The sequence below is a fragment of the Ambystoma mexicanum genome, chromosome 9 (assembly GCF_040938575.1).
Source record: "Ambystoma mexicanum isolate Mex_15411 chromosome 9, UKY_AmexF1_1, whole genome shotgun sequence".
In the NCBI taxonomy this organism is placed as follows: domain Eukaryota; kingdom Metazoa; phylum Chordata; class Amphibia; order Caudata; family Ambystomatidae; genus Ambystoma; species Ambystoma mexicanum.
Window position 1 is genome coordinate 693,412,154 of NC_090931.1, and position 23,237 is coordinate 693,435,390.

General features: G+C 49.1%; 1 protein-coding gene across 3 annotated transcripts in view; it reads right to left on the minus strand.

The window, feature by feature from the left end:
• The window catches only part of NDUFS1 (NADH:ubiquinone oxidoreductase core subunit S1), a 1,009,292-nt gene that overhangs the window by 324,170 nt on the left and 661,885 nt on the right, over positions 1-23,237 (minus strand). For all 3 annotated transcript variants that reach the window (XM_069615565.1, XM_069615566.1, XM_069615564.1), the window contains exon 14: positions 16,904-17,064. In XM_069615565.1, the coding sequence (XP_069471666.1) occupies positions 16,904-17,064 (161 nt within the window). The remainder of the gene's footprint in view (positions 1-16,903; positions 17,065-23,237) is intronic.

Consider the following 23,237-nt stretch of genomic DNA (forward strand, 5'->3'; position numbering starts at 1 on the left):
CCCGCAAAGGGACCTCGTAATTAGGCGTTAAGGGTTTAACGGCGCCGACACCTTTTACGGCGCTGTTAACCCTTAACGCCAGGGTCGTAATGAGGCCCCGTGAAAGTTAAACTCACATAAATGTAGTACCGTCTTTTTAATGCTGTATAGATTCTTTTCCCCCCCAATGACCCAATGATTATGCAAACAGGAACTATGCAGAACACACAGTAATGTTGTTGCAAACATAGTACTTAGAATGAACAAGTTACTTTCTTACCTGGTAACGTTCTTTCGATGGGATGGTCCGACAACGTATTCCATATCTATGACATGTAATCACCACAGCTGTGCTGCTTCGGAAACTTTTTTCGGCGTCTGCGTCCTGCGTCGATGACATTGATGCGCCGTCGTCGAGGACCTCCTCCGACGTCATCCGATGTGATAAGTAGGACGCACGGCGCCCGTAGCCTCAGTTGTAGTTTTTTCCCCCAGAACGTGCGACATTAGTCAACTGCCAGTCAGACACAAAGCCCTGCGGAACGTAAGCTGCAATTGCAAAAGAAATTCTGCAGCGGGGAAGGCAGGGCGGGAGCGATATGGAATACGTCAGACCATCCCATCGAAAGAACGTTACCAGGTAAGAAAGTAACTTGTTCTTCGAGGGGATTGGGTCCTCCGACGTATTCCATATCTATGACAGACTCCCAAAGCAGTACCAGAGCAAGGAGGAGGGAAAGAATTTAGAATCAAAATTTAGAATAGCCAATCAAATAGCAGAGCAAAGGACAGCCTTGCCAAAGGCCAGATCCTGTCCTCGGATGGAATCGAGGGAATAGTGACGTACAAATGTATGTACTGAAGCCCAGGTGGCTGCATCACAGATGTTGCGAATAGGAACACCCCTCTGCAGGGCAGTAGATTCAGCCATACCCCTGGTAGAATGGGCCCGCAAGCCAGCCGGTGGGTCCTTACCCGCCAAGCGGTAACACTCCGAGATGGCCAAAATAATCCAGCGAGACAAAGTCTGTTTCGACACAGCTTGCCCAAAACGCTTTCCAGCGTAACCAATAAAGAGTTGATCGTCCACTCTGACCCGGTACATGCGTGAAACATAAAAGCTTAAAGCTCTCCTAGTATCAAGCCTATGGAGCCTCTCCTCTTCCTTACCAGGATGCGGAGGAGGATAGAATGCCGGAAGAACAACCTTCTGGGCCAAATGAAATTCTGTCTCTACCTTCGGAAGAAAAGGACGAACTCTAAGGACAACCCTGTCCTTGTGAAATACAGTGAAAGGTGGCTTAACTGAAAGTGCCTGTAACTCACTCTGCGAGCGGAAGTAACCGCAACTAAAAACACAGTTTTCAGAGTTAACAGCCTCAAAGGGCAAGAATGTAAAGGCTCAAACGGAGCACCCATAAGAAACGTAAGAACAAGGTTTAAATCCCAACCGGGCACCAGGAAAGGTGACGGAGGGAACACATTAGTAAGCCCTTTCAGAAACTGTGAAATTAAAGGGATTTTAAAGTGAGAACACTCTTCAGACAAGCGCTTAAAGATGGACAGCGCCGCCAGGTAACCTTTAATGGTACCCACTTGCAAGCCCCTGTGGGCCAAAGAAAGCAAAAAGGACAGAACCATGGGGATGTCACATGCAAAAGGATCCACATTCTGAACTCTGCACCAGTCGCAGAACTTACGCCAACGGCACAGAGACTTTGTTGCTGGCCTTCGGGCCGAAAGCAACACCTCCATCACGTCTTCAGGGAGGTCCCAATCCTTATACCTCAACCTTTCAGAAGCCAAGCGTGAAGGTTGAGGGATCTGACCTCTGGATGGAGAACCTGACCCCCCTCCCGTGAGAGCAGATCGTCTCGGTAGGGAAGACGACGTGGAGGGCAGATGGACAAGTCGAGAAGGTCCGGGTACCACGTCCTCCGAGCCCACGCGGGAGCAATGAGGATCATCCGGGAACCGAACTTCCGTAACCTCCGCAGCACTTGCGGGATGACGGGGACTGGAGGAAACGCGTACAGTAGCGGGAATGACCACTCCACCACAAACGCGTCTCCTAAGGCTCCTTTTGGAGGAAATTCCCGCGAGCAAAACCTTTCGCACTTCCGGTTGACACTGGACGCGAAGAGATCCACTTGAGGGGTCCCCCAAAGGGCGAAGATCTCCAGGAGAATCTCCTGAGCCAACTCCCACTCGTGAGAGATTGTGCTCTGCCTGCTCAGAGCGTCCGCCGTCACGTTTTCGTCTCCGGCCAGATGAACTGCCGAGATCGAAACTTCCTGCTGGATGGCCCAGAACTCGAGCTGCATCGCCTCCCTGCACAGAGGAAGTGACCCTGCCCCCCCTTTTTGTTGAGGTAGTGCATGGCCACTGTGTTGTCCGTCAGGATCAGGACACTCTTTCCTCGCACAGTCGGCAGAAAAGCCTTCAGGGCTAGCCTGACGGCCCTCAGCTCCAACAGATTGATATGGAGTCTGGACTCCGATGGAGACCAACGTCTGCTGACTGTCAGCCCGTTGGCATGAGCTCCCCATCCCGTGAGGGATGCATCCGTCACGATCGTCACCTCCGGCCAGGGAAGCCAAAATGGAGCCCCCTTCATCAAGTTGCCTTCGACGGCCCACCACAGAAGGTCCCGGGCGACCGAGGGCGGCACCTGAACCGGGTCCGACATCCTGCCAGAGGACTGCGACCATTGCGTCTTGAGTGCCCACTGCAAAGATCTCATCCGCAGGCGAGCCTCTGGCACCAGAAGAATGCAGGATGCCATGAGGCCGAGCAACCTCAAGAACTCGAACGCTGGGAGCGTCTGGGCATGCTGAAACTTGTGCACCATCTGCTGAATGTGAAGAGCCCTCACCTGGGGAGGAAAACACTGCCCCAGGGAAGTGTCAAGCACTGCTCCGATGTACTGGAGCCGCTGTGTTGGCGTCAAATGGGACTTCTTTAAATTGAGGGAGAAGCCCAGCCTGTGAAGGGAGTGGCAGGTGACGGACAGATGATCCAGGACTTGCTCGGGAGAGCTCCCCCTGATCAACCAATCGTCCAGGTAGGGGTAGACGTGAATCCCCCCTTGCCTGAGATGCGCTGTCACCACCACCATGAGCTTGGTGAAAACCCTCGGGGCGGAGGTCAATCCGAACGGCAGGACCCGAAACAAAGTGCGAGTCGCCAACCGCGAACCTCAGGTACTTCTTGTGCTTGGGATGGATCGGCACATGGAAGTAAGCATCCTTGAGGTCAGTGACACCAACCAGTCCTGAAGCAGAAGGGCCTGGAGGACTTGAGAGAGAGTAACCATCTTGAACCTGTCCTTCCTGAGGAGTTTGTTCAAACCGCGCAAGTCCATGATGGGTCTCAATCCCCCCGTCTTTCTTCGAAATCAAAAAATAAGGGGAATACCATCCCTTGTTCCTCTCCGCTACAGGCACCAGTTCTATGGCGCCTTTCTCCAGCAGGGCTTGAATTTCCTGCGCAAGGAGCGGATTCGGACTCTGCAAAGAGAGGTTCCCCGGTGGATTGTCGCGAGGCCTGTGCCGAAAAGGAAGACAGTAGCCGTGGGTTATGATCTCCAGAACCCACACATCTGAAGTAATGGCTTGCCACTCTACAAGATGCTGCGCCAGCCTTCCCCCCAACCGGCGAACCATGGGACATGGCCTCATGACTGAGTGGGAGCGGCTGCGGCGTTACCTGAGGGCAAAGAGGCAACTTCCCGAGCGGCCTTGGTACCACGGGTACCCTGTCGTCCACCTCTGTTACCCCTGCGTTGGCCTCTTTGACTGCCAGCTCCTCTCGCTTTACTGAAGGACGAGTAATAGCGAAAGGAACCACCCCTCCACTGCTGTCCCCTAGGACGAAAAGGCGGAGGTTGGCGAACTGCAGCGCCCAACGACTTCGCTGCAGCTTTTGAGGTCTGCAACCTCTCAAGGCTCTCGTCAGCCTTGCTGCCAAAAAGGTGTTCACCGTCAAAGGGCATGTTGAGGAGCTGGGACTGCACATCAGGAGCAAACCCCGACTTCCGCAACCACGCAAACCTGCGTATCACGGTGCTCGCCGCCATGGACCTACTGATGCATTCAGCTAAGTCCAAACCCGACTGAACGGACTCGCACATGGCGTCCTTACCATCCTGGACCATAGCAAGGAAACCATCCCGTTCGTCCCGTTCGGGAATATGTTCAGCCGCTAACGCAACACAGTTCCACAGAGTGTGTGTGAAATGAGACAAGGCACAAATGGAGTTGGCCGCCTGAAGCGCCATACCACCAGAAGAAAACACTTTCTTCACCCAGCCATCAAAACGTTTGTCGTTCCTATCAGGAGGGATGGTAGGGTACGACGCCTGCTTTGCCGGGGCCGTGGCCGCTTGCACCACCAAACTCTCCGGAGTGGGGTGCCTGGTCAAGTAGCAGGGGTCGCTACTGGCTGGATGGTATTTTCGCGACAAGGTTCTGCCCACTGCCCGGAGACTCCCCGGAGCAGTCCAAGCCGCCTCCACCCTTCTCTGTAAAGCCATATGGAACGGCAGTACCGGGTCAGTTGGAGGACCAACATCAAGGATGTCCGTTAGATCATCCTGCACAAACTCCCCTGGGGGAGCCGACCATCCCAAGTACTCAGAAACCCTAGCCATAAGGCGCCGGTACGAGGAATCGGCATTGAGAGCCAGGTTCAGGCCTACAAAACTCCACCTCCGGAGAGGTGTCCAGTCCACTGGCATCATGCAGTGACTGCCTCAAATCGTCAAACTGACTATGGCCCGAGACAATTTCATCTGGAACCTGACTAGGAACCAGGCCATCAGAATCCTCATCCGCCTCTGAAATATATTCCAGGTGGCGAAAAGAAGGCACCCGAGAGTGCTTGCTCTTAACCAGAGCCTTCCTAGGCTGTTCCCCCGTGCCACGGGGTACCTCCGACACGAAAGGCGTTGAGCGAATCGGCGCCGGCGTCGAGAAAACAGGCATCGGCGCCGAGAGAATCGGCGTCGAGGAAATCGGCGTCGACGTCAGATGCAGCGCCGCCAGCATCGGCGGCGTCGACACAGCCCTCGAAGCCGGAGCCCCGAGCGTGTCCTTCGACGACCTGAGCGTCGACGGCTTCGAAGACTTCCTCGGAGCCTCGAGAAAGCCTGTCGACGCCCTCAACACCTCAGACGTCGATGTCTTCCTCGAAGACCTCATAGGTGCACACGGTCTCGAACGCGTCGAGGACCGGGACCTGGAACGGGTACGTCAAGAACGAGTCTCCTTGTCCGAACGGGACCTCTCCCATGACTTGTGCCGACCACTCTTGCGAGTGGTGTCTCTCGACCTCTCACGACCGACCCCACTCGGGGGCGCGGACGGCTTAGTACCCTGCGACTCAAGAATCGCCAGCATTTTCTTCCCGAAGGAAGCCCATTCCTCCGGCGTCGCACGGCTGGTGGGGTAAGCGACGTGCCGGGCAGAGTCCTCCGAAGAGGACCTGGAAGACGACCGGTGTCGGCGCTTCCGAGAATGCCTCGAAGAGGCTGAGGAGTGGCGAGACCGACTCCTAGAAGGAGACCCACGAGACTTCCGACGATGACGCAGAGAGTCACCCCTCGAATCATCCGTCGAAAGCCCCGCAGACCTAGACTTCCGGGGCTTGGACACCCGACCTACCGACAACTTCTTCTTACGTTCGCGTAAGGCTTTGGACGTGAGCGACTGGCAGTCGATACAGTCATTCGTGTCGTGGGCCTCCCCGAGGCACCAGAGGCAGGTGTCGTGTGAATCCGTCACCGACATCTTGGACCCACACTCCCCGCACTTCTTGAAGCCCGGACGCGGGGTCGAAGACAAAGTAGAAGACATCTTCACACGAAAGATTTTCACAAAACAAACAGGTTCGAAGAACCGAGAAGAACAGAATCCAAAGAGTCGAGGCGTTAACCGAGATTCACGAAGCAACACGTTTGCGGAAAAAACAGTCCAACAGTACTTTTCCAAAGCAAAACTGTTAGAATACACCAATAGGTATCTAACTACTAGATATCCAATTACTTCAAAAATACCCTTCATTACACTTCATTGCAAATACACTATTACGATTCTTCCTACTGCAACACTGCTTGTAACAACAAAGCGCTGTCACGAGTTTTGACACTCTCCTCCCTGACGGCTACAAGATCCTTTCGGCTCCCATATCCAACTGGCCATGAGGGGTGGGGTGGGGGGCCGTTGTAGCCCCGATCTACCCTGAGTGGATTCCATCCTCTTTCATCCCTACTCAGACTTACTCTTCTTTTGAATGCCTTGTCTGCAGGCTCTCTCTCTCTCTCTCTCTCTCTCTCTCTCTCTCTCTATCCCTCTCTCTCTCTCTCTCTCTCCTAGCCACACTCACTGTTGCTACTCTCTACCGGTCCCCTAGTCAAATTACCTCTTTTCTTTCAGAGTGGGCAGACCTCTCCTCCTTCCTCTTGGCCTGAACCACTCAACTCCTCCTCATTGGTGACCACAATATCCATCTGGATTCTCCCTGCTCTTCATCTGTGCTCTTTTGCGACCTCTGCGATTGACTCTCCCTCTCCATCCTCCCCTCCGACCCCACTCACTCTGCCGGTCACACACTTGATGTCTTGATCTCCTCTGGCCTCCCCCTCTCTATCCCTCTGACTACTCCTCTCTCCTGGAGTGACCACTGCCTCCTCTCCTCTCACTCTTCCCCTCAAGCCAAGCCTACCCCAACAATGCCACCTACCTTCTCGGACATGCGGCCTATGAAGCGCATGTCAGTTGAGGCTTTCGTTGCCACCTTCTCTCCCCCCCTCCTCCTCTGGCGGACTCACACCCAGACACAGCCCTGTCCCTTCTCTACTCTTCTATTTCTGATACTCTTGCCCCTATCATGAGGATCCGTTTGAAGTCCAAAGCCAAGTGCAATTCCTGGTATGACTCTGACCTAGCTACACTTAAACTCAAGTGTAGGGAGGCTGAGAGGAAATGGAGGGCTTCTTGTTCATCCTCTGACAAACTGGCCTGCCGCCTGCTCCAAAAGCAATACAGACTCTGTCCGCACAAAGAAGAGTCCACATTCAAGCCCGTGTCTCTGCGGCATCTAACAACTCAGCCGAACTCTTTAAAATCTGCAGGGAGTTGGCCAACTCTGCTGCAGTCTCCACCCCCACCCCTCATCTTCCAGGCTCTTTGCAACGCCCCTGCCTCTCACTTTATCTCTAAAACACAGGACATCTTGTCCACCCCTCTCCTCTTCTGTCCTGCCTCTCCCCTTTCTGTCTCTGCTTGCTGTCCCTCCTCCAGCTACTCCCCACCCTCTTTCTCCTCCTTTCCTCTTTTCTCCCCTGATGAGGTCACTAGACAAGTCCGATCTATGAAAGCCTCATCAAGACAAGTCCATCCCTGCTCCTCTAAAACCATTAAGGACCACATTGATACCCTTGCTCCGGCCCTTGCCGATTTCTGCATTCTCTCCTTTGCCTCTGGATCTTTCCCCTCCCGCTTGAAGCACTCCATTGTGCATCCTCTGCTCAAGAAACCCACAGCCGATCCTTCTCGTCTGGCTAACTATCGCCCAATTTCCATTGCTCCCTTTTTGGGTAAACTGCTGGAAAAGCTGGCCATCTCTCAGCGAAACCTTCATTCCAATTCTGTTGGCTCGCTCCACGACCACCAATCTGGCTTCAGAGCTGCCAGAAGCACGGAAACTGCTCTCCTGAACATCCGTGAATATCTGCTCTCCAACCTTGACTCTAACATTCCCTCTGTCCTCATTCTACTTGATCTCTGCTCTGCCTTCAACACGGTCAACCACACCACCCTGCTCAACTATCTCCGTGACAACCTGGGTATCACTGATCAGGCTCTGGCCTGGCTGACCTCTTTCCTCTCTGATCGACCCTCCCAGGTACAACTTGGGTCCTTCCTTTCATCGATCTCCCTCTCCACCTGTTGTGTTCCCCAGGGGTCTAACTTCTCGCCCTGGCTTTTCAACCAATACCTGAAAGCTCCATTTTCTGCTCAAACTTCCAGTACTATGCTGATGACACTCAACTCATTTTCAGGCTGCCCTCGGCCACCTCCTCTCCCTCCCTCCCTCATTTCCGATTGCCTAATTGCCGTTCAAAATTAGTGGACTACCAACGATCTTTGTCTAAATGCCAACAAGACTGAGATCCTCCTCATCGGTACACCGTCACCATCCTTTCCCCTCACTCTCTGGCCAGACTCCCTTGGCCCTCCTCCTACCCCCACCTGCGAAGCCAAGAACCTCGGGGTCATCTTTGACTCCACACTTTCCTTCTCTACACACATTTCTGACGTCTCTAATAAGTCAAACTTCTTACTTCACCCCCTCAGAGGTACTCTGCCTTTCCTCTCCTTCCCCCAGAAGCTCACTGTCTCTCAAGCTCTGGCTCTCTCCAGGTTGGACTACTGTAACAGCCTCTTTCTAAATCTACCTGCTTCCACTCTCTGCCCTCTACAACTAATACAGAACAGGACTGCAAGACTTGTCCTTGGTCTCAAGCCCTGGTACCGTATCTCTCCAGCTCTGAAATCCCTTAATTGGCTCCCAGTGGATGCAAGGATTACATTTAAAACCCTCTGCATTGTCCACAAGGCTTTCTGGGGCCTGGGTCCAAAATATCTTCAACTATCCCTCCGCAAATACCTCCCCTCTCGAGCACTTCACTCCTCTACCTCTAACTCCCTCAGGGTCAGTCGTTATTCAAAAAAACGAGCTGGGGGCAGATCTTTGTGTTCTTCTAGGGCCTCCCTTTGGAACAGCCTACCAGCCACCTTGAAACTGGAGGAGAACCATCTCTGGTTCCAGAAGCACCTCAAGACCTTCCTCTTCGCTTCCGCCTCTGCCCCTCTTCTCCCCTGCTGACCTGTTTTCTCTCTTGGCACTGTGCACCTGGACACCCTCTGTCCTTCGGGCCCAGGTACCTGCTTCACCCTGCCTCCCTCCTGCACTGGGCTCTGTATCTGTACCAATACAGTCCCACACTCTTCTGCACTTAACTGATAAACCCTATCTGACTAGCCTTGCACTGGCCACTTGCTGGCTGCACTAGCACCTTTTCATTGTCTGCATTTATTTATTTAACTTATTCTTTTCTCTCCTGTTCTGCACCTTCCAATTCTCCCCCTTCCACGCACTTTCCCTCTTTTTCCATTCTCCATGTGCTTGTGCGTTCTGAATGTCACTGGGCCTAATCGTTTTTATTTTTTGTTCTCCCTGGTTTCCCTCCCTTTGCTTGGTCGCGCTCTGAAACACTTGTGTACGAGCACAATATAAATAAATTATCATATCATAAATACACTTATTTCTGCACTTTAAACATTCCCTTAAGTACTGCACACTTCAAACCAACATACTGTGAAACTTAACTTACATAAATGTAGTAGTTTTTTAAAAAATATCCTGTATGAATTTTTCTTTCCAATGACCCAATGATTATTTAAACAGAAACATCAACTGTGCAGAACACACAGTAATGTTGTTTCAAAAATAGTATTTAGAATGTATTATCAGGGTCCAAAAAGAACATGTGAGATTAGAAGCAATGATACACTATCCTGCCTAACATATTATACTGTGTTTTTTTCACAGAGAAAGAAGCAAATATTTCTCCTTCATAACCATGTACAACAAACTCAACCTGTACCCCAAATGGTACAGCAATCATAAGTACTATTTTCACAATTGTATCATGTTACAAATACTGTATATTGCCCATACACGATCTATAATTACTATACACATTATTATAATGGTTGTGGCCAGTGGCCAGATTCTTGGATGCATAGCTTTGTTATGCCTTTTATGGTTGTGGCCAGTGGGCAGATTCTTGGGCGCATGGCCGCCACAGCATAATACACACATGCACCCAAGAATCTGGCCACTGGACACAACCACCACACCACAACACGGCCTGAACCTCCCAATTCAAATGACGTCTACAAACATAGAACTGGACCGCCAATCCTATTTTTCACCTATAAGAACACACCCATATCATCTATATTCCACTCTCCTACCCTGACCAAGCCCTCTTTCAGTCACCAAAAACCCCAAGTGTGCGTCTCAAGCTGTCCTTTGACGTACTACCAAAATTCTAAAAAACACTTTCGGTACCAAGCCGCCACTCCCACCTCAACTTTGGTGAAAATCCGTCCAGCAGTTTGGGCTGTCGACGTGAGCTAAATTTTATTTCCATTGCGTCTATGGGCAAAACAGAAATTTTGGGCCCCCCTCTATAACTTTGCCCCGCCCCTCTCGACTAAACTCACCAAACTTCACAGAATCAATCTAACTGGGAAACTAACTTTTTTGCTAAGTTTGGTAAGGATACGTCTGTGGGGTGAAGGGGTGCAAAGTTATAAGCTGCCCGAAAAGTGCTCTTCCTATGGGTTGAGCAACTTAACCCTAACTAAAGGCCCACTACCGCAGGCCCTGTAATATTATATATAACATGCATTACTCACCGTAACAGCATTTCTGATGATTGCATCTGCTTAGATTCACATGCTGTGCATATAGACCGACATCTAGTGGTAATCGCAGAGTATTGCATGTTTCTTACGAAGATCGAAGGGGGACATCGACCTGGGCGTGACTAACACTATCCCCAACGTGACATGCAGTGTACCCAAAATCCCTCACGTGTCGCAGTCCCACTGGTTTTGTTTTTTCTGCCATGTGGGAGCCTTATAGTCGGCGTGAGCAAGTACAGAAGAAAGAAGGTGTAAGAGGTCTATTTTCCTTCCACTCCACGAGTGGAGGAAAGGTGGGCGCATGTGAATCCAAGCAGATACAATCATCAGAAATGCTGTGCATAGACTAGCGAGCAGTACCGGGAGATGGTGGTGGGATGTGTGAAGGAACAGTAGCAAAGAGATGTCGTAGCACTACTTGTCCCACCTGAGAATCAGACCTAGAGTGTGTATCTAGGCAGTCGTGTTGTGTAAGGGTGTGTACATAACTCTAGGTTGCTGCTTTGCAAATGGACTCAAGAGGAACATTTGCAATGACTGCTGTGGTAGCCCCTGTGCTCAAAGTAGTGTACGCTCTAGGCGTGAAGGGTAGATCTCTCTTGGCAAGAGTGTAACAGTGTGATGTAGTTTACAATCCACTTTGAGATAGCTGCTTTAGAGACATGTTCCCCTTTTCTGCCAGCTGCCACTGAAATGAAAAACTGGTTTGTTTTCCTTAGTGGCTTGTTTTTTCCAGATAGTAGATAACCGCTCACCTCACATCCAGTGTGTGGAGGCTTCCTTCCGCCACGTTAGTGGGATTCTGGAAAAAGGTGGGTAGTTCGATGGATTGGTTTACATGGAACTTTGAGATAAATGTAGGCGCAAAGCCTGGCTATGTGCGAAAAACCACCTCATCTCTTTGTGAATCATGACGAATGGATCATGACTGAAAGGGCCTGCAATTCATTAACTCTCCTTATAGCCACCAGGAAGGCGGTCTTGCACTGGAGTGCTTCAAGTATGTGCTTTTAATGCCTTGTGCATTGGTGCAAACGGAGGCCCCATTAGTCGAGTAAGAACAACATCCATGTCCCACCAGAGAGCTGGGTTGGAAATAGGGGGAAGAAGCCTTTTTATCCCTTCCATAAATGCTTTAATTACTGGAATTTTCCACCAGGAAACCTTGCTCTGTGACATGGTGTACGCCAAAAGCGCAGCTAAGTGGACCTTTAGAGAACTGAAACCAGACCTGAATCCAACAGGTGGGTTAGGTACAGGACAATATGTTTAGGTGTGCATTCAATAGGATTGATGCCCTTGCCATTACACCAGATGACAAAGCGCTTCCATTTGCTGGAGTAGCAATGCCTGGTGTTAGGTTTCCGTGCTTCTCAGAGTATGTCCATACATCTTTGAGGGAGTTGAAGGTGCCCGAACTCTACGACCTAATGAGCCAGACTGCCAAGATGAGAGTTTGAGGGCACGGATGTAGTCTTTCCCCCTGGTTTTGAGACAGAATGTTGTATGGGCATGGCAGCTTCCTGGGAGGGGATACTGACATTGCCATGAGATGGGGGGAATCAGTAATCATCCTGACAAATTTCCCTGATTCCATGTTATCCAGAGACCGTTACCCTTGGAGCGGTTCTGAGGGTACCTGGAGGCGTAATCTGGGCATTGGGCGTTCTCCAGAGTGGCGAACAAGTCGACCTCTGGGAAGCCCCAGTCTGCAAAGACATTCTCTACAGATAGAGGGAAGTCTCTGCCGAGTATGTCCACCAGAAGATGGAGTTCCCCTGGAACATGTTGTGACAGGCGATACATCTTGTGTTTGAGAGCCCACTTCCATATGTTCTGGGACAGTTTGGACAGCCCTAGATAGTGAGCGCCCCCTTGTTTATTTAAGTAAAATATGGCCGTAGTACTGTCCATGAGGACTAGAACGGTCTTCCATTTGGGGTGTGTTTCGAAGGCCCTTAGGGACTTGAACACTGCTAGCAGTTCCAACAAAGTTTATGTGATTGGATGCCAACGCTGGGGACCACACACTGTGTGCTGTCTGATGAAGGAGGTGAAGCCCCCCACCCAGTAAGAGATGCGTCTGTGGTGAGAGTGGCTTCTACTGCAGGGGTGGTAAAGGTTTTCCCCGGCAGAAGGTTTTCCCTTGACCACCACTGCAGCGACTGAATGAAGGCTGTCGAGACAACCACTAGATTGTCCCACTGGCCTCACACCATTGGCTCGAGAGCTACTCTTGCATGGGACGCGTGCGCAGGTGAGCGTGTGGAACTGGGTAGATGTAGGAGGCCATCATCCCTAACAGTCGCATTGGCCTTGCGTACGGTCACCTTGTGACGGGCTACATAGTGAGTGATCTGGAACAGCATGTTTTGATCACTCTCGTTGGAGGGAAAGACGAGACGGTCTTTGGTCTGAATTAGAGCCCCCAGAAACTGTTTGACTTGGCTGGGGTTTAGAATTGACTTTCTCGTTCATCGAGAAACCTAGGTTGAAGAGGAGATCTACAGTCTTCTGGGTATTTGTTTGACATGTACGCATCGCCGGTTATGAGCCAGTCGTCGAGGTAAGGATAGACTGCCTGCCCAGGTGAGCAGCTACTACTGCTAGTACCTTCATGAACACCTGTGTAGCTGAGGCAATGCCGAAGGGGAGAATCTTGAACTGATAGTGGGTGTCCTCTATCATGAACCTGAGGTACTTTCTTGTGCGCTGGCAACATTGAAATATGTAAGTATGCATCTTTCATTTCCAATGTGGCCATGTAATTCCCATGCAGCAGCCGGGCATTTGGGAGACTGAAGGTTCTGCCGAAAGGTTGATTTGGAGCCATGGCTGCCGATGGATTCCTCGTTGAATGGTGTGATGGCGCCAAAGGGGGAATGGATTTCGGCCTGCATAGTGTAGGCCATACACCGTTTAGTCTGCCTGTCCTTCAACGTTTTCAGTCGAAAGAGCTTGCAGGAGCACTCGTCGTGGTCTCAAGGGAGACACCGATTGCAACGGCGATGGGTGTCCTTCCACGGAAACTTGCTGTTACACGACGGGCAAAATGTAAAGGGCGTCCTCTCCATAGCAGAGGGTGACGAAAGCCAGACCAAATAGAGAAAGAGAAGTCGAAAGGAAATACATTCTTGAATTAACCTAGGGTCCCATACTCCCTATTGTAAGGGCCTGGCCGGAGGGCCGAGGCCACACGTTCGCCAGTCGCCGAGCATTTGTGAATGGCTTTGGCGGCAGGAAGCCTACGAGGCACTCGTCAAGAAGGTTAGTCGGGAGACTAGACGACGGTAGGTCGTGGGACAAAGTAAGCAATATTAACTCTTGCGAGCGCTGAATTAGACGAGCAACTAGGTTGGCGGAAAAAAACTATCTGAGGGACATCGGCACGTGAGGGATTTTGGGTACAATGCACGTCACGTTAGGGATAGTGTTACAGTCGCCCATGTCGACGTCCCCTTTCGACCTTCAAAAGAAAGATGCAATACTCTGCGATTATCACTAGATGCCATACTATATATGCACAGCATGCGACTAAGCAGATTCACAAGCATCAGAAATGTATCTACACACACATACACAGCCCCAAAGTCATGTCTGGGATGGGGTGCAGAGCCATGCTGCCCTACCCCCACCCCAAAAAGAACCAATAAGGTTTCCGAAGAGCACCTATGCTGGGAGATAGTTGTGAAAAGGTTCAATACTAGTTTACCAACAAAAGAGGAAAGGGAGCTGGTAATGTAAAGGCAAGGAAGTGATCTCTCTTGGCCCCCTTCCTGCTCCCACCTGTGTGGCTAAAAACCTCGGGGTCATCTTCGACTCTACACTCTCCTTCTCTCCTCACATCTCTGACTACACTACCAAATGCACCTCCTCAGAGATATTCTTCCTTTCCTCTCCTTTCCCCAGAAGCTCACTGTCTCCAGAGCTCTGGTTCTCTCTAGGCTGGACTACTGCAACAGCCTCTTTCTAAATCTGCCTGCTTCTACTCTCCGCCCTCTGCAACTTATCCAGAACAGGACTGCGAGACGTGTCCTTGGCCTCAAGCCCAGGGATCGTATCTCTCCAGGACTGAAATCTCTACACTGGCTCCCTGTGGCTGCGAGGAGTAAGTTCAAAACCCTCTGCATCGTCCACAAGGCTTTCTGTGGCCTCAATACCTTCAACTCTCTTCCTAAATATCTTCTTTCTCTTGCTCTTCTCTCATCTGCCTCAAACTCACTCAGTGTCAGTCGCTTCTCCAAGCAAGGGGTTGGCGGTAGATCTCTTTCTTCGGCTGGGGCCTCCCCCTGAAACCTGAGGAGAATCATCTTTGGTTCCGGAAGCACCTCAAAACCTCTCTTTGCTTCTGCTTTTTCTCCTCTTCTCCCTTGCCGACTTCCTGGCTGACACTGACTTTGCACTGGTGGCCTGGCCGCCCTCTGATCTCGGGCCCAGGTCCCCTCCCCCGCCAGTCCCCTCCCCCGCCAGTCGCACTCCTGCACTGCCCTCCTGCCAACCCCGCACTTGGGGACTGTTTCTGTATCCCTATAGTCCCACTACCAGCACTTGCCACCTGCTGGCCGTACTTTACCTATTGTTATTTTTTCTTATCCTTGTACTGCACGGTCCTCTCCCCCTTCCCATCCTGCACTTCTCCCCCCTCCCATTCCCATGCACTTGCGCGATCTGAATGACACCTGGCCTAGAAGGATCAGTGTCAGTCTTCCTTCTGTTCCCCTCCCTTGCCTCGTCACGCCTTGAAACACCTGTGTACAGGCGCGTTAAAAATGCCATATCATATCATACCACCAAACCACACATGTATGAATAACAGACAAAAACCTGTATTTAACAGTTCATTATGCTGAGGCAACTTTGAGGATTCCAATGCCCATAATGTGACCCCTGACCCATCAAATATTCAGTTGGCATAAAAAACACAGCAACTGGGAAGGAGGAGTTCATGCTTTTAATCAAAACCTACGAGATGGGTCTTGTGTTTAAATGACTTTCTTCCATTTTTACCAGCCAGGGTAGCCAGGAATTTCAAAGACAATAGGTTTCGAATTGTGACAGCTAAAGTACCAATAGAAGACATTCTACACATCAATTGGTGCCAGTATCATCAGAACTCAGAACTACGTGTGAGAATTTTGTCTAACATTTGATCTTGCTTTTGAGGTATCTTGCATGGGCGTTAAAACTAGCTTTTGGATCAGACTATTTGTCTCTGGAAAGTAGAATAGCAGCAATGTATTTTAGATATGCAATGCATTAACTGTGTGGTGAAATTAAAGACCACCACTGCTGAAAAGACTCAGTCCTGAGCCACGTGACAGTCTATTCTCGTGGCCCCGTCTGGCGACATTCAGTTGATAATGGGTGGTAGTGGTGGTGTTGTGGGCTTGGTCTCAAATGGCCTTTCAGCGGCATTCACCATGGTACACTATCCTGTCCTATGCCACCTAAGGGGATGTGGAATAACTTGAACAGCCCTACAACTATTTTTATCTTACTTGGCTGGCCATCCATACGCAGGCAGTTTCCTTATCTTCCTTCTATGCTAAACCTCACCCCTTGATCAGTGCGGTTCTTCACTCTCCACCACTTTGATGAATATTTATGTGCAACCTCTGGCCCCATTGGTGGGCTCAAGTAGGTTCCCTGTGAAATGTCGACACCTTGCTTTTCATCTATATGGACGGGAGGCTGAGTGACATCGCCATAAGATATAAAGCATGTCTATTGAAGATTGCATGCTGGAGGAGTGATAATATTAATAAAACAGAAGTTATGGTCTTTGATAGTGCTAGGTCTACGTGGGATTTGGAGTTCTGTCGCATGAGCTGGGACCTTGTCCTGCCCAGTTATCCCGTGTAGAAAATGTGGACTTAAAACTACCCAAATACATTGTATATCGTCTTCTTGCTTTATTCAGTTAAAGCTGCATACAGAGTTGAACTTTTTTCACCTAATCAGCAAATATTTCCGTTTGCGCTGTTTATCAATGTTTGACCACCGGGAATGGAATTGGCATTCTGTTGTCTAGATGAAAGCCTTCTGTTCCCAGCCAGGTTTTATGTTCTAGTAATCCGATTTTGCTCAGTCTTGCTAAATACTGGCTAGTATATATAGGTGGACATGCTTTTTCTGTGCTTGCACGTTCTTTGTGAAAGTTCCTTCCTTTGTTCGTAAAACCATCCAACATTCATATTTGTTACTGGAAGTTTAAGACCCATCTCTTCAAAGCAGCCTTTTTAGATTAATTATTCTTGTTCATCCAGCACGGTTGAGATAGCGCCAGGAAGCCTCAAATATGCTCCACAAGTTTAACTAACATAATTGGGATACACAGCAATCTCTGAATTGATGAGTGGAGATGCTAGGAAATTGAGCCAATAAGTAACACATTAAAGAAACAATCCATTTTTAAAAAAGCAAACCTGTGCAAGATGTTCAGAACTTTCCATTCCCCAGTAATCCCACTGCTTGCCCTGGCATTGTATGCAATAGCAGAAACTGCTGCATGTATAGCCGCTCCGTCACCACGCTGCAGTGCACTGCTTCCAAGAACCACCATGGGATTTTTGGACTGGCTAAGAACCTGCAGAATAAAAAAATGAAAAATGGATTCCGATCATAATGGAAAAGGTAGCACAACTACAATTCTAACAGAATTACAGACAACAAACATTGCCAATTAGATTTTTAGACATTTAAGGAGATAACTTACAGATAACCGGAGACAGGAAAAGTAAACATTTGCTTTGCTAAAAAAAATTATCTATGGGGAATCCATTTTCTTTTAAACAGCTGACCGATCGAACATGAACATATTTTTTAACTATCCACTTATTGGAACGATTAGTACACTGTAATCTGGCGAGTGCATAGGGACCAGTAAGTGGCCAGGTCGGAGTAGGAGTTAAATTGATGCTCAAGATGGGTGCGTAGCTCTAAGGCTTTTGTAAAGCAGAGGAACCTGCTATCTAAATCCAGATATTTCCTTGAAGGAGGTGATGTGGCACTACATCTCGTTAGAACAAATGCAGTGAGAAGTGCAACTGATGGCTGGTGACTTGGAGGGGTAAACAGACTGATGGCTAAATCTGGCCGCCTATGAGTGTGGGCCACAGGGGCTCTGGTCCCAGAGACATACCCGGCAGTAATCACAGCTGCACTGCAGTTCCTGATCATCTTAGGAGCAGCACTTTTTCCAGAAAAAACCCTGCTTGCATGTCAAACTGTCACCACTACAACTGTTGCTGCCCATTTCGAAAACGGACTGCAACCGTTGACCTTTAACGTACAACATTTTCACATCCACGGTCAACACCAATTGCAAACAGCAACCGAAGACCTACTTAACATGGGACGTAAAGCAGGATCAGGACTGCATCGCATTTAGCTAATCAGCAGTATGCCCCTCTCCCCCATTCACGTCTATAAGAGACCTACTGGTGGAAGACCAAATATGGACCGGGGGTACCCATTGGATGCTGACAATCAAATTTGATACTCAAATTATCAAACCAACTGGTAGGCTCACTGCTTTTGAAAACTGTTAAGATGCTTGCAAATAGTTTACTAACCAAGTAGCCTGCAAACCATTTGCAAATTAGGTGCCAGAGGGTGTTGACTGAGACCAGACAGTTCAGCCCCCTTCTCTGGCTCTCGCACACAAAGCCCACTTCCCACGAAAGCAGCAGCTTTCCCCGGGAAAGAGGATTACCATTTCTGGCATTTCCTGACCGGATGATGCAGGAAGGTGGCCAAACAACAAAAACAGCCATAGAAAAAGTGAAAATCTCATGGCATGTCAAAGTAACCAAAATGATGTGTGCAATTGTAAAAATACAAACATTCCAAAAGTAATACACAGTCTCTCAGTACTGACAGTCTTTGGTACTAGTCTTTGGGACTTGTCAGTACTGATCGACTGTGTATTACTTTTAGAATTGTTTACAATAGCACACATCACCTTACTGGATTTTTTGGTTACTTTGACAATGAGCCTAAGACAAGCTGGTGGCAGCTGTGTGATTTTTACCATTTTTGTGATATTTTTCTTGTGCACTTTTGCATTTACCATGAATGGCTACAAACAGGCAAGGGAAGTATAACAGAAGACTTAACTGACCTCCAAAAAGTCAGAACAGCCTTCAAGAAGTGGATAGCCTGTGTCGGAAGCAGCCTTGCAGTTTCAGTGCTGGAGGTTGGGTTGACACGCAATATGGTACTTTCCTCGAACGCTGCGATAGAGCCAGTGGAAGCGAGGGGCACAGTGGTAAACGGCAGCAAACCGAAAAGCAACCGGCTCTTGCACCTGTTGGGCACCTGCACCATGTGGCGGGCAGTAAACTGAACCTTGAGACCCTCCATGCGAAGGCCCAGGGAAAGGCTTTAAGGGGACAGAGCTATATGGGTACCAGAGCTGCGCGAGCATACCAGTTCCAGTACCAGTGTAGTGTCAAGCAAAGCACAGCTGTAAGTGTTGCTGGGGATACCCCTTCTTGGAAGGCGTGGTTTGGCTCTATTCTGTCTCGCTGGGACTATTAGGTATATTGTGTTGTTGAGTGCTCTGTCCCGTTCTGGTATGGTTTGAAGGGGGCCTATAGTGCTCCCAACATCAGGAAAATGAAGCTTGAAGGGGTGCGGTCTTGTGTCAGTTCTTTGACTGCACGCTGCCTAAGCCAACATAGTGGGGCGAGAAATGGACGCACTATGCAGCAAGCCTCAGGGGGTTGAGATTGTGAATCCGCCAAGCTGCTCCTCCCAACAAGAATATACAGCCCAAGGCGAGTGGAGCAGGGGACCACTCTGAAATACAATTATGCAGGAAGCATGGGAAAGATAAACCACGGGCATGTAGCACACAAGGGGGGGAAAAACCTCATCTTTACAAAACATAGGAGATGTTTCCATCCTGGAAGCTTTGGCAGCTTCCAACAACAAAAAGCCGTGTATAGAGCCATGGGCGATAACCTGGTCTCGTCCTTGTCTGGACTTGAAGTTGTAGAACCCTGTGCTGCTATCACCATGAATCCAAGATCCCCAGAACGCTCACTGAGTGCAGCCATCATTTTAAATGCAGGAAGCCAGACATCAACTTCTGCAAAATCCTTGCCGAAGGTCAATAAGGCAAGTTTAAATTAAGCACCGAGAGCGACCGATTATGGCTCAGGGCACGACTTCTCCATGTCTCCAAACTTGTTTGCAATAGATAATGTCATCCCTTTGGGTGTCTTTGAACCTTCTAGCCTGGCTTATGAACCAACGCTGTAACAGCTTAAATCTCCCACACTTATGGAGCCGGCAGGTTTTTTTTCCTCAACTTTGCTTTGAATTCACTAGTAAAACGTTAAATATTCATGGACAGTTTAAAGATCAAAAGACTTTACTGAATAATTTTAATTCAAAGCTATGCTTTCAGCAAAGTTACAACTGTGACAACAGTCTGCTACAACAGCAAATGACTGTAAACAGGGGGGGAAAAAAAATAGGAATGCAGGGTGTGAACTACCTTGCCAGACCTCTAGCAACGGTAGCAGATACTACCTCGATCAATGCAGAGGTACTCTGCACAGATGAGGCAAATCCCTGAAGAAAGGCTGGCCCTGGTAACAGGCAATGTAGCCCACTCAGCCAAGGGACCCAAGACCACCTCTCTGAAGGATGGCCCCCAACCCTGGGAAAATAAATCCCAAAATAGAAAGAATGTTCCGGCAGCCAAAAATAGGGGGCGGGGTCAATAAAGTTCTTGCACCATTTAAGACACTCCCTATTAGAAACCAATCAAAACAATGGAAACTAGTAAAACAAAAAAATGGGGGAACAAGGGCACGCAGGCTCTAGTTGGGCCGGATGGCATGGCGTCCAACAAATCTAAGGTGGTCATAGAGAGGGTCAGAAATAGGAGTCTGGAAAGCAACAAAAGTGTAAACTGAAGGGCTTCTTTAAAACACTACTTGTTGTCACTGAAGAAAAGCACTCATTTGATAAGTGAAGATCCTCACTTAAGTCTTCCATCTGCCTATACAGAGGGAAATCAGTACAATGATTCAGGACTCACTGGCGCCTGCTATCACGTGTCAGAGTACCACAATCCGAGCGGATTAATTGGTAACCAGTGTGCTGTGAAACAGTCCTAGGACGACAACAGTGACTCATTTGGTGACCACAAAAAATTATATTCATGGTTGTTGGGTAAGAATTGGTGCAGTGACACTGTGTGAGACTGCACAAGACTTATCTGCGTGGTATTAGGTAACCCACCTTTTGGTATAGGTCTGTACTACAGAAGTTGGTAGTGTGACTGAGCAGCTAGGCCTACGTCAAGAGGGGACAATATGATCTGTAGAGCTCTGCAGATGAAATCAGTCAATACAAGTAACCAAGTAAAACGCATACTCTCAAGGTTTCAGTTATACATATATAGGATACATTACTCACTGTAATCGTATTTCTGATGCTTGTATCTGCTTAGAGTCACATGCTGTGCAGCGGCCGACGTCTATTGGAAGCTGTGCAGTATTACAGTTGTTATTTTCAAAACTCAAAAAGGGAGGTCAAGAGGGCATGCCAGTAATACTATCCCTAGTGCGACGTCCACTGTTCCCATGGTCCTTCATGTGTGGAGGTCCCTCAGATTGTTATTTTTCTGGCATGAGGTAGCATGAAGTGTAGCGCGAGTACAGTTGTATCCCGGCAGATACAAATCAGACAAGCTCATAAGCATCCATGCGCCTTCTCCCCCAGGGGAAGAAGGGTGGGCGCATGTGACTAAGCAGATACAAGCATCAGAAATACGATTACGGTGAGTAATGTATCCCTTCTGAGGCTTGTAGAATCTGCTTAGATCATGCTATGCTGTGCATAGATTAGCGAGCAGTGTTAGGAGAAGGTGGTGGGATGTGATAAGGTTCATCGGTGAAGAGATGTCTTTGAACCGCTTGCCCCACCCGTGTATCTGTCTTGGAACGAGTGTCAATGCAGTAATGCCGAGTGAAAGTATGTACTGAGCCCCAATGAGCAAATGCTGTCTAGAGGGACATTGGCAATGAAAGCCAGAGTGGCTCCTGTGCTCCTTGTGGAGTGAGCTCTGGGTGTAAAAGGCAATGTCTTGTTTGCTAGGGAATAGCACAATTGTATACTTCTGACTATCCACCTGGAGATGGAATTTTTTTAAATGCGGTCTCTTTCTCTGCCTGGTGCTACAGAGACAAACAGTTGGTCTGTTTTTCTTAGCGGTCTGGTCTTGTTTACATAGTAAAGGACCTCCCTCCTCACTTCTAGTGTGTGGAATTTTACCTCAGCAGAGCTGGTGGGGTTCTGGAAGAAAGCCAGTAGCCCAATAGACTGGAAATTTGGAGATCAATTTAGGTGGGATCCTAGGATGAGTACGTAAAACCAGCTTGTCCTTGTGTATGACAAAGAAAAGATCGTGCACTGACAAAGCTTGTATTTCACTGACGCTTCTAATGGAAGTAATAGCCACTAAGAAGGCCGTCTTGCAAATCAGGTGTTTGAGACTAGACTTATGCATTGACTCGAAAGGGGGACCCATGAGCTTAGCGAGTACAACATCGAGATGCCATCCTGGCAGCGGATTAGAAATTGGAGGTGTCTCTTTACTTCCTCCGTGAATGCTTTGATGACAAGTACCTTCCACCATGAGACTTTATTGTGGGAGGTGGTATAAACTGACAAGGTCGCCAGGTGAACTTTTTAAGAGTTGAATATTAACCTTGAATCTAGCAAGTGGCGCATACAAGTTAGAATGTGGGAAGGAGTACATTCTATGGAGTTAATTTGTTTAGACTGGCACCAAATCACAAATCTCTGCCACTTGTCAAAATAACAGTGCCTAGTGTTAGGCTTTCTTGCTTCCTTCAAGATATCCATACATCTCAGTGGTAGGTTAAGATGTCCGAACTCTGACTTCAGGAGCCATGCTGCCAAATTCATTGAGTGAGGTTGAGGGTGCACTGTTAGTCCCCCATGCTGAGTGAGCAGATGGTACGGCCATGGGAGCTTGATGGGATCGTACATCGCCAGTTTGCGCAGATGTGGATACCAGGGTTGTCTTGGCCACATTGGAGCAACTAGGATGAGTGTCACCTGTTCCTTGTGTATCTTGTTCACCACCTTCCTTCCCCATGAGAGGTGTGCGGGGGGAGGGGGCTAGGAGGGATGGAGCGTAAGAAAATTTCCCTGACCAGTTAATCCATAGGGGGTTCCCCTTGGAGCCTGGCTGGGGGAATTCGGACGCAAAGTCCGGGCATTGACTGTTTTAGCTTATATCGAATAAGTCTATTGTGGGGAGAACCCATTGAGAGAAGAGATGTTCTACGACCCCTGCATGTAGTCGCCATTCGTGTTCCTCTGGTAGGGGATCGCTGCTCAGCGAGTCTGCCAGAGAGTTGAGTTCCCCTAGAACGTGCTGTGACGATAGGAATATCTTCCGTTTGAGTGCCCATCTCCAAATTTTTTGCGCAAGCCTGCACAGATTTGGAGAGCGTGTGCCCCCCTGTTTGTTGATGTAAAACATTGCTGTAGTGCTGTCTGTCAGGACTTGCACAGATTGGTTCGCTAGGTGAAATTTGAATGTCAGAAGGGCTTTGAATACTGCCAGTAGTTCTAGCAGATTTATGTGGTTCTGTGCTGCTGTATGAGACCACAGACCCGGAGCTGTGTGGTGAAGGTAATGAGCCCTCCACCCAGCGAGTGAGGCATCGATTGTGATAATCGCTTGTACTTCCAGATCGTAGAAAGGTT